The sequence below is a fragment of the Ochotona princeps genome, chromosome 1 (assembly GCF_030435755.1).
Source record: "Ochotona princeps isolate mOchPri1 chromosome 1, mOchPri1.hap1, whole genome shotgun sequence".
Taxonomy (NCBI): domain Eukaryota; kingdom Metazoa; phylum Chordata; class Mammalia; order Lagomorpha; family Ochotonidae; genus Ochotona; species Ochotona princeps.
In genome coordinates this window covers 76,616,167-76,628,095 of record NC_080832.1, presented here as the reverse complement: position 1 = coordinate 76,628,095, position 11,929 = coordinate 76,616,167, and the positions used below count along the sequence as shown (strand labels likewise).

Genomic DNA, 11,929 nt, shown 5'->3' with positions numbered 1-11,929 from the left:
TTCAGCAAATATTTAATGAGTGAACCATAGTTCAAAAGGTTTGCTGCTTATGAGTCCTCTGTGCCAACGTACTATTCAATCATACCCAAAAGTTAGGTATTAACGAATTATAAAATGTTCTTTACTCCAACTGCAGGAACATTTTAGAGTCTTATTTGATGAGCCTAAACAGATTTTATAATTTATCTCACAAAATATAGGACCCCTCCACTAAATTTGAATGTCGGATACGAGTAGGTAAGCTTTTCACAAAAATGCATCCCATATGCTGCATAAAATATCCTCTTTATCCTGTTAAAATCAGCACTTGTATCAAAATCAGAGTAAGTGCTGAAAGAATAGTTTAGATTAAGTATAGGACTTCTGGTATTTTTACTTACTAAATCCAGTGCTAATTCAACCTTTAGGCTTTGAACCTGACAGATATTTTTGTCTTCTTTTCCGCGAATGATCAAGTTTTAAAAAGCTATTGAAAAAAAATTTTTCTAAGTTTAAATTATTGCCTAAAATGAAAACATTATAAATGATGATCTTCATAATTTTGAAGAGATACAAAGGAAGAAACTCTAAAGCATACATAATTCTAGATTGATGCATAGAATGGCATTTTATTCAAAGTGCATAGTGAAGTCCATTAGGTTGAATTTCGCTAAAAAAAAAGAAAAAAAGAAAGACTAGGTTTCAGCTGTTTTCTAATGACATGGCCAGATGATGCCACAAAATCTTGGCATTACTGATAAGTACACACTGTGCTGGAAAATCAATAGTTTCTGAAAGAGATCCTGAAGGGAACTTTCCATTATTGAGGTTGGAAATAACTGAGCCCCACACTCATAAATTCCTGGAGTTCAGGGTGCTGTGTGTCCCTAAGAGAGAGCACAGGCTTGTCCTTAACGGCGTAAGTTGCCAAGGTGGAATCATTGCTTTTAAAAATTACTAAAGTTATTCACCTTTTAAAAATTTTTACCTGTATCAAATGCCAGTGATTGAATTGGAAAGAGATTTTAAATACCGGTGTATTCGTCCTTCCGCTTCTAGAAGGCCTCAGATGCTAGCAGATACACTTAAGGTAATATAGGTAAAGGATGGCCATGGTGAATTACACTGAATAATAATTCTCCACATTATTCCATTGAATATTGAACACTTAAGTATTTTTAAAATGTGTGATTTGCTCCCCTACAAAGAAAAACAACTTTGGGTAATTTTTATTTATATGGGTTGTGAAATTTAGTACATTGTTTATTTTAGCACTCCATGTTATAAACATGCTTTTATATTTGGTATACATATTTGGCATACTCCTTCCTTAAAACTCTGTGGTACTAATGATTCCCCCTACTATTCCACCAGAAAACTTGCCTGTAAAATCAGCTCTCCTTTAACTGTCTTCTTTTGTATAAAACTTGCAGATAAAACCTTATCAAAAATTTAAACACATCATTTTGTTTTCAATCTTCCATATGATCTAATACTTGAAATACAGAAGACATTAAGAAGTAAAACTCACACTGAATCTATTTTTACAATTGCAGTCATTCTGTAGAAATAGCAGTGACTGGGCACAGAGGCCTCAGTTTTAGCCAACTTTTTATTATTATTATTATTGCAGATTTATATAAAAATTGTAAGGATCATACAGAGTTCCCATATATCCCACACCCCACTGTTGGCTTCCTATATTTGTGTGGTACATTTGTCACAACCAGAAAGTTCATATTGCCTTAGTATTAATTCCTTATTCAGATTCTCTTCAGTTCTACCTAGATGTCCTTGTCTGTCCCAGGCACCTTCTGCAATACCACATGATATTGAGCCTTCATGTCTTCCTAGACTTCTTTTTGTACATTACATTTCTTATCTTGTTTCACATACTGTATGCTTTGAAAGGGAGTCACTTGGTATGCAAATCCCACACTCCTTGAAGGGGACACTATTTCCCCAGATTATTTCGAACCGGAACTCTTTCAGTTAGCTCTCGCATCACAATAAATAAATAAAAAAAATGTAAATAAATAAATAAATAAAACCTTTAAAATACAGTGCCCGGTCCATGTTCCGGCTACTCTACTTTCCGTCCAGCTTCCTGCTTGTGGCTTGGAAAAGCATTAGAGGATGGCTCAAAGCCTTGTGTCTCTGCACGTTGTTGGAGACCCAGAAGAAACTCCTGACTCCTGGCTTTGGATTGGATCAGCTCAGCTCTGGCCATTGTGGCCACTTGGTGGTTGAACCAGTAGATGGAAGCTCTTACTTTCTTTCTGTCTCTCCTTCTCTCCAGAAATTTGCCTTTCTCATAAAAGATATAATAAAATAAAATAGTAATTTTAAAATAGACAACTAAAATCGTATTTATGGAAGATTCTATGATGTTTTGTTGCATGTATATATTATGTAATATCCAATAAGGGTAAATATATTTATATTTTCAAGCATTTACCATTTCATTCTAGTGGAAATATCAACAAAATTGTGCCTTCTAGGTTTTATTTTTTAATGAAAAAAATGAACTATCTGTAACAGAAAAATAAATGAACTATTTATCTTTACCGTACTGTGTAGTGGAATCCCAAAATATATTGACATGCCTTTCTACTCCATCCTAGTGGTTTTTCCATTTTCTTTTTCTTGTCTTCTTTTGGAGCATGCTGTTGCTTTCAAACACCAAACATTTCAGATTCTCCTTATCCATTTTCTCCTCCAGAACTAAATTTAGCCTCCTCTCCAAGGAGTCCCTGGTTCCTTTTATAGGAGAATGGCATTAAGCCCTAAGATCTGGACCCTGCTAGTTAGAAGCCACTATCATTTTTATTAAAGGATTCTTTTTATTTGTTTGAAAGGCAAAGCATTGGCTGCACAATAAGCCTCAGCCTAGAGCACTGGCATCCCATAGGGCGTAGATTCAAGTCCCAGTTGCTCATTTCCATTCTAGTTTCCTGCCTATGGCCTGGGAATACAGTGGAATATGGCCCAAGTACTTGCACCCCTATACCCATGTGGGAGACCTGGAGGAAGCTTCTGGCTGTAGGCTACAGATAGGTCTAGCTCCATACATTGTAGCCATTTGGGGAGTAATCCAGAGGATGGAAGATCTTTCTTTCTGTCTCTCCTTCTCTCTGTAAATCTCCCTTTCCAATAAAAATAAATAAATATTAAAATAATAATAATAAAAGCAAGGTGACAAAAAGACAAGGGCAGAAGTACCTATTATCTGATGGTTGATTCACCAAATAGCTGTAACAGCTAGAACTATGGCAAAACGAAACCAGAGTCTAGATTTAGAACTTATACAGTTAGCAAGGGGCAAAGTATCTGCTAGGCACATCAGCAGGAAGCTGGATCAGAAGTGGGACACTCAGGACTTGAATCAAAGGTCCGACATAGGATGATGGGTTTGCAAGAATTGTCTTAACCAGCAGCATCACGCCACTAGCCCTCTCAGCGTTATCCTAAATCCGTTTTCAACCATCGTTCTACTAGAAAACATAATATAGGTTTCACATGAGGTTCTGAGGAGGAAATTAGTTTAATGTCTGAAATATTTGGCGGTTTTAACAACTTTTATTCTACTTTGATTTAAAGATTAATTCCCTTGGTTTTTCTTTTTGATATTATTTTTTGTCTTGTCTTTTTCTTACTAAAGGAACTGAAAGAGGATTAGGTTCCTAAGGAAAGGAAGGGTGGATTACTTCTCTCCAGGCTTAGCTGGGTGCAGCCTGGTAATTCAACCAGAAATGGTAGGGTGTATCTAAGTCTAGAAAAAGCTTAATATATACTGTTGTTGTTCAACCCTTGTTTAAAAAGAATTATGTGATGACCACAGACGTGTGAGACACTGGTTGTCAAAGAATGAGAAGGTTGCAACAAAGGAGGAAAAGAAATGACACACAAATACTATTATGAAACAAAATAACTACTTTATGTTTTTATAATGTGCATGTGAGCAAGGTTGATTGTAATACCAGGAGTGGCTCTTCCCTGGACATAATGTCAAACACTCATTCTATCCAACATCTGAGATTTAGATTGTATTTAAAGCCGCAGGTATAGTAGCCTAAGCCTATCAAATTGTCATGCAACTAGTATTTTGAAAATCTTCAAAATTACAGAAAGAAAAAGCTTAATTAATAAAATATGCTCCTAGCAATTGGAGTAGATATGATTACATTAAATGTTAGCCCAAAGGGCAATATCCTAGCACCCAGCATGTGCATGTGCATAAAGTATATTCAATTTGATTGTTCCTCTGTCCCTGCCAATTCCTGGCTGCTGTTATTTATTACCCTCACCCCCAACTTAAGCTATGAATAGAACTACAGAAGCTCAAGCAGAAAATATATTAAGTTACCAGTGACAAAATCACAGCACTTGAACTCTATGTGAAAGCCAAGGTACACTCAAGGCTACTAGGGCTCTGCAGTCAGTAGGCATGAGTCTTCACTGGTAGTGGAAAACAGCTCTGACTTCCTCATTTCACCCTTTAAAGTTAATACTCTAGCAAATATTTTTGGCCTTTCTTAGCTGGATTCTTTCTGGTCAGAGATGGTGTGGCAGGTTGAATGTTTCCATTTCCTGTACTTCAATTGGAAAGTTGCTGAAGGCTGGTCTTCTCTACATACTGCCTTGTCAGGTTGCGATTTAGATGACATGGTCTTTAGCCAACACCAGACATCAAAGACAGCAGACACAAATCAATAGAAAAAAATAACTTCTTTTTATTTACAAAAAATCCAAATATTGGATGCTGTAAACAAAATTCACAATCTGATCCCTCTAGCACTGATTAAAACATGTCAGTTTTTAAGAGTCCATGTTCGGTTGACTCCTTTTCTGCCTGTGACACAGTCTGTAGTCAAAATATCCCCAAAGAGTGACCCAAAGTGCAGCTTGCTGCAACAGGATGCCTCAGAGCAGACAATGGTTGTAGAGAGGTTGGAGAGAGAGACAGCCGGTGGGCAGAGCCTCCTCCGTTCTGTAAAGCTTTGCAGCAAGTCTTGCCAAGTAACCTTGACATCTTCTCACTATGTATTTTCACCATTTACCTTGTTAGCAAGCCATTATGATAACAAAATATTACATAGATTATTTCTTAGCATTGAAAAGGTTATGCTAAAAGAAATCTTAAAGAATGAGTATATTCAAATAGATGCTATATATGAAATTACTTTTTTGGCTTTTTGGTTTCATCTAATGCACTTCAACAACAATAAAAGCTTATTTTTGAACTGCTGACAGCTTTCAACGCAATACAATTCATTTACAAAATAGTCCACAATATTTATTTAACAAGTCTACAAGGAAAACAATTATATGCACAGTAAAGTAACCAACGGTAAGCAAACAGAAAGGGATAGGAAACAGTATGTTCACTTTTCATTCCATTTCCTTCTTTACTTGGATTATAGATCATTTTCTATCCTTGTAGTTTTTGGAGCCATGTTATAATAGTCCACACAATGTCAAAGTGAGCAGATACTTGTGATCCCATTTCTGTAGAGGACAAGTCCACCGTGATGTAGGAGTTCGGGGGGCAGCTGAATTTACTGCAAATGAACTAAACTTTTTAAGAGGGAATTGCAGCAGGCGAAGTATTCTCCGACATGGCTGACTGGACAGGTGAGAAGAGCCTCCAGAAGATAAAATGTCTTCCTGTTTTAAAGTTACAGCACACAAGGCCAGTAAACATGAAAGCAAACAAATCACAGGCACTAATTGGGAGCTGAGAGCTGTTCCTTTCTCTGAGCTATACACATGGCTCTCTCACGAGACATTCAAATGTTTAGGCCACATGTCCACAAAAAGAGACATAATCCACCGCGTATTCAACTACATTTGCACAAGACTGGAGTACATACAAAATAGAAATAAATTATATACATATTAAAGTAAATGCTGACAATAGCCTTGAGTACAGTCTGTTCTAGCTCAATGCTAGGTGCTGGCACCTCCAACTAAGTTACCAACGCAGAAGTAAGGAAAAAACTGAATAGAAATATTTGAGAATGAGAGTGTACTTTCAAATAGGGTGCCTCCATACAAAAATCTGTGTCATAAATTAACAGCAGGTTGTTGCTATGTCAGAGTCAGAGACCTCCAGACTTTTTAAAATAGTAAACAGCTCATTTGTCAAGAGTTGGGATGAGAAGAAAGCAGGTCAAGTGGCTTCCGTGTTCCTGAGCATTGCCTTATGTTTGTGTTTTTTGCTTTGTTTTGTTTAAACTTCCAAACAGCTAAACAGGCAGAGCTCTAGTTTCTTCCAAAAGGTAAGCATAAGGCTTAACATGTACATGAAATCTTTCCTGGTACACTGCAGTTAATTTTCAAATCCAGGTCTAAAGTGAAGAGATAAAGCCAAAGTGGGAGCAGAAGTGTCCCCTGAAAATAGTGGGTGGCAATGCAAGGGCCGTGTCAGCTCTTGGAGAACTCACAGGGAAGCTGTGACAGCCAACTCATCAGGTTCCTGTTAGGGTTTCTGAGAAACGTACAAAATCTGTCCAGGTGGGTTTGCCTAAATTAATCCAGCACTGGACATTTAAGAGCTACCCAGATAACTAGCAAACATGTTACACTGCCAATAGGTGGATGCTATGTTCTCCCCCAGTCCTCTACTGACAACACAAATCTGGCTGAGTATTCAGAGGAACTGTCATAGGAAGCAACATCCACTAAGGTTAATGGGGAGGATGTGGTTGTTTCACTACAGAAAGGGAAGTTTTCGTGTGTTGGTCTGGTTTTTAACACATACATTTTCAGAGACCAGTGTCTAGAGGAATTCACGGCTGGGGAAAAAGGGCAGTCTGGGGACCAGCCATTACTGAACTGCAATAGTAATGTCAGTTCATTTCACAAAAGTATACTGGTCTCCCAGAAAAGACAAAATAAGGTTGGACTTGATTTCATGAGAAGTCATTTAATTACAGTAATAAGTATTTAAATGCAGTGTGGCAACCAGATTAAAGAAGTTTCATATTGGCATGAATTTATAAAATATTATATATAATATATATCTCATATATAAACTTTAAGCAATTGTGCAAATACTCTTTAAAAAGGGTCATTTCACATTTACTAAATTCTAGTGGTCCAGAAATGCAGACTGCATCAATTAGAATTAATTTAAATATTAATAAGTAGTGTTCAGATCACCAGAAATTCTTTTTTTTTTTTAGCAGTTAGGAATTTAAATAGCCTACCACTGATCACAATCCAACAGATTATATACCATGAAGGCATACAATTATTTTTTAAAAAGGGGGGAAGGGTTCAAACTGTCCAAATGGCAGCTCAGTAGAAAAAGAGTCATCTGCCAAACAAATATTCTCCTATTGTGGAATTCCCTGGCTCATAAAAAAGGAAAGGGAAAAAAACCTCATTAAAAATGTATAGTCTCTGTTCTTTCTATCAAATATATTACTTGTTTTCCTCCTTCATTTAATTTTTTTAGTTGCGGGTTTTAACTCATCATTGCAATATGCCCTTGTTTCATATCATCCTTTTGAAAACATAAAAACATATAGTAAACATGTCCTATTTGATACATTATTCTAGATCATAGTCAATGTATTGTGTGTATACACACAATGTGTATATATATGTATATATATGTGTATGTGTATATACACATATATAGACACTGTATACATATATATACACATAATATACACACAGATACCTACAATATCATATCAACAATGTTAACTTTATACAAGTATTTGCCAAAAAAATAGGGCATTTTCTCCATCATTCACAAGCTTATATGTTGTTTTATTTTCTCTTGAGTCCCTGATAAAATAAAATAAACATTAAACCATTAAACAATTTTCCACTTAAAATTTTCAGAAGGCAACAGGCACTTTGATGTGTATTGGTCTGTAACAAATATAGTATTCTTCATATATTCTGCTATATTTCTTCTACTGTTTTTTTTTTTAATCTGATAAATCTTTGGTCCTTGAGCATACTTTCTTTGCTACAGCTGTTTTTGCTTGCATTTTCACACTTTAAAAATGCGAGCTATGCACACAGCTGAAATTAATGGATTGTGTCATCTTAAATTCTGTTTGTTATGAGAACTGCACCAACCTATCACTGCTCATTTGCAGCAAGCCTTCTCTCTTCACACCACAGAAACAACTGCTACAAACAGTCATGTCAATGTTGGAGTTTCCCTCCTTCCTGTACCGTTACTATCTGAACTTTGGAACTCATAAACAAGTGGAGGTGAGATATTTTTCTCCTCTGTATTTTCCCTTTTGTGATGTCCACCTTAAAATAAACTTTTCCACTTTTCTCCCCTCTTACAGCAAAGCTATGGGAGCAGCTGACTGCAAACCCATGTTGTCATCAAGTGATTTTTCTTCTTGTCATCTTAGGAGAACCTGGTTGCTTTTAATGGCAGGTCTCTTTTGTTTCAGACAGAATCCAGTTGGGTAGGAAGATAAAGGGAGGGCAGGGAGGGCGATCTTTCAAGCTCAAACTCCCATACCTATGCAAACATCCATAAGCTTCTCCAAAGTGAAACCTTAGAGCATATCATCATTGCACAAAACACATTCCTAATCGGGCTGGGTCCCACTTTTTCCCTTCCCCTCCCTCCAATTCCTGTCTGAAACGGCTTCCCCACAGGCTATTTTAAAATGATTCTTAATTGCAGGGTAGCCAAGTAGAGTACGTCTGTTGCTGGCATGTGAATACTGGCTGAACCTGCGCAATGTAGTAATTGCTAAAGTTGGCATCTGCAACATAGGGAGCTGGCTGGTAATAGCAAGTGACATTAGCTACGTTAGGGATGACATTTTGATCAGCTAGCACCCGGATAGCCAGCATGGTGATAAGGTTTAAAGTCTGTCTTCTTTCATGTCCCATCAGGCACACTGTACTCTCATTCACCACTCCATGAAGGGTCATGAGATAGTCATACTTGCGGTCTTCCAAGCCCACAAAGTGGTTCTGCAGATAGGACTCCAGTTTCCTCTGCTGCTCTCCAATGTCTGAGAAATCGATGAAAAACCTGGAACACATGTACCTCTGAAGGGTCTTGATCTCATCAGAGGCGGGCCTGAAGCCCCTCACTAAAAGGTTGCAGTACTTAAGCAAGCCTCCCCCTCTGATTTCCTCCGGGTTCCTGGTGGCAATGATCTTGTTACAAAGGTGGTCAAAGGCTTCGTGAAAATCACCGTAGACGCTCTCACCAATTATTGTGGGGTGGAACGTTTCAGTCATCGGATTCTCGGAACATTCGTAAAAGAGGAGAAGAGAGTCTAACTTGATTTGAAAAGAATCTACACTGAATTCAAACTGCCTCCGCAGGGAATCCACGAATTTCAGTTCGACATTTTTGCCACTGTTGTTTGACAGCGATATAAGACTCCATCGGTCAGAGTCATTGCACACTTTAACCATTTTCTGCACATACGCTTCCTACAAATGTAAAAGATAAAACAAGAAAATGAGCAAACCTAGAAAAAATAATGAAATCCATACATCCTCTTCATCGCTGAGAATCATTTACTTTTTCTTTTGTTTGTTAAGTTCCAGCAAAACACTACCTACTGACTTAAGCCATCTTCTGAAAACAGAAAAAAAATTAACGAGTAGCTTTACTGTCTGGGAGAGACTAGAAGTAATAGTTTGAGGCTTCTGGCAGACGCAGCACAGTAGTAAGAGGTTCTGTTGTCATGTCTGACTTTTTAAATGTTATTTTTTGAAAGTGGATTAATGGGCACAATATTCACACAGTACCCACATAATAGTTCAAAGACACAGAAGAGCATACAGCGGTGAGTATGTCCGTCACCCTGTTCCCTCCCCCAGGGCCATCAGTGTTATCTGTATCTTGTATGTCACCCCCAGGGTTACTGTGCACTTACAGTCAAGCATGAACTACAAGATGACACGGGGAAGCTGACTCCTCAGACAGTTTTAGCTAATTACATAAAACATGCCTTGGGCCAAAGTGCAGCAGGGGGAGGGGTGCCATCAGCCTATAAGCTCAGCGACACGGGCACCACCAACTACTGTTCCTAATTCACAGGGTCAGCTGAAGGCAGCCATGCAATCTATTCACATTTTCCAATACAATACAAAACCCACTGACTCAGTTCTGCTCCCGGCTGCTGTTTTCCCAGACAGCATCGTCAATGATTTACTTTGTTCCCTTCCTTCCACCTATCAGAAATCTACTCAGCGCCAAGATTCCAGAAAGAAACGCCAAGGGTTAAAAACCCAAGGGAAAAGGAAGAAGTTGGGAGGCAGAGGAGGAAGCCAGAAGATCCAAGCTGCTGAAAATACCAGAGTAAACAGAAAGACGCCACACCACACACCTTGGTTCACTCACTGGGGTGGGAGGTGGGGTGAGGGTGGGAGGACTAGTCCAAAGTCATTCCGGGCTTCCAAATCCCTGGGTGGCCAGGCTCACTCTGCCTGCCCCTCTGCCTGTCGCCCTGCTCTGACCCCCACCCCATGCGTGAGCCGCTGCGACGGCTTTACCTTGAGCGTGAGCGGCGTGATTTTCTCTTTGTTCACCCCTTCGGGCAAGAAGTCCAACAGGCAGTCCAGCACGACGTCCTTCACAGTCTGAAACTCCTCTTCCCCGCGCAGGTCGGCGCAGAAGATGAGGTCCAGGTCCTTGTAGCCCAGGCCGCTGTCCTGGTGCAGGACGTGGCTGGCGGCCGAGCCGTTGAGGCGCACGTCGCGGACGCCGATGCGCTTCTCCGCCAGGCGCCGCCGCACCACCTTCACGATCAGGCTCGGCTGCAGCTCGAGCGTGGGGAAGTTGCCGCGCCCGTGGATCGGGATGGTCTCGCTCAGTATGCTGTCCAGCCGCTGCACTTGCTCCCAGGTCAGCACGTTGCAGTGCGCCGTGGGGCTCTCGCAGTAGTCCAAACACTGCCCACCGAAACTGCCATCGTCTCCGCCGCCCAACTCGCCGCCCAGGGGGATGTAGGTGCCTCCAGCCAGCTCGTCCTCTGCCATGGCAAAGTACCCTTTGCCCTCAGCCATGTAGTGCCCGCCGAGAGCCACTTGGCCCTGGTCGGTCCTAGGAGGAAGAAGAGGGGGAAGGAGAAACAGAGCGGTGAGACCATGTAACCCCGGCAGCCTTGGCCCCACCGAGGTCAGAGCTCACAGCCCCTCCTGGCCCCTCCTCGGGTCGCCCTGGCCCGGGGATCCCTCAGAGACCTTCCACACCCTCGCCCCCCACCCCCCGCAGCGCGCCGCACCCCGCACAGCAGCCCCGCACCAAAAGTATCTCTGATGCATCTGGAAAGCGCAAGCGGGAGTCCCGTCTGTGTCACCTGGAGGCAGCCGCCCCTTCAGGAGCTCGGCGAGAGCGAGGAACCGTGAGGGAGCGACAACTCCCCGGAGTGGCGACTGCACGGCCGGCAGCGGCAGGGGTTTGGTCTTCCCAGACCTCGCCGCCCGCACTGCCCCTCGCGCCCCTCACCCCCGCCCCCGCTGCGGTGGTCCCGGAGGTGGCGGCTCCCGCTCGGCCGCCGCACGCGCTCCTGTCTCTGGAGCTTTAGCAGTTGTGCGGGGGAAACGTCTTCAGTACTTTTTTTATACCGGTCTTCTCCGCGCTTCCGGGGCCCCGGCGCAAGGCGCTCGCCACACCCTCCTCATCTGCATAGGGCGCCGCCCCCTGCGCCTCTGCGTTCCTGCGACCCGCAGCTGTGCCACGCGCGGGACGTCCACGGTCGCCGAGCCAGGGTTCTGGCTGTGGCTCAGGGCGCGGGGATGCGTGGATGTGTGTATGTCTTGATGCGAATTATGTACGCCCCAACGCATGCCTCTTCTTCCACCTCCCCAACCTCGCTCCGCAACAAGGAAACACGTCTGAAAACACATCCACAATCAGATGAGTTCAAGACAGGCCATCAGAAGCAGATCAGGGCTGGAATGGCACAACTACACAGACGTCCCAAACGAGAAACCC

The 11,929-nt window shown here is 41.6% G+C and overlaps 1 protein-coding gene across 2 annotated transcripts; it reads right to left on the bottom strand.

The window, feature by feature from the left end:
- Positions 1-7,639: 7,639 nt before the first annotated feature.
- Positions 7,640-11,697, bottom strand: TENT5A (terminal nucleotidyltransferase 5A). 2 transcript variants are annotated; one of them, XM_004580439.2, is made up of 3 exons: positions 11,237-11,697; positions 10,486-11,035; positions 7,640-9,417 (listed from the first exon to the last, which is right to left on the bottom strand). In XM_004580439.2, exons 1-3 carry the CDS (start codon positions 11,254-11,256, stop codon positions 8,641-8,643), a joined length of 1,347 nt encoding a protein of 448 aa, XP_004580496.1. In that variant the 5' UTR covers positions 11,257-11,697; the 3' UTR covers positions 7,640-8,640. The 2 variants fall into 2 exon arrangements, with proteins under 2 accessions (XP_004580496.1, XP_004580497.1); XM_004580440.2 differs by having other exon boundaries at positions 11,292-11,695.
- Positions 11,698-11,929: the final 232 nt, after the last annotated feature.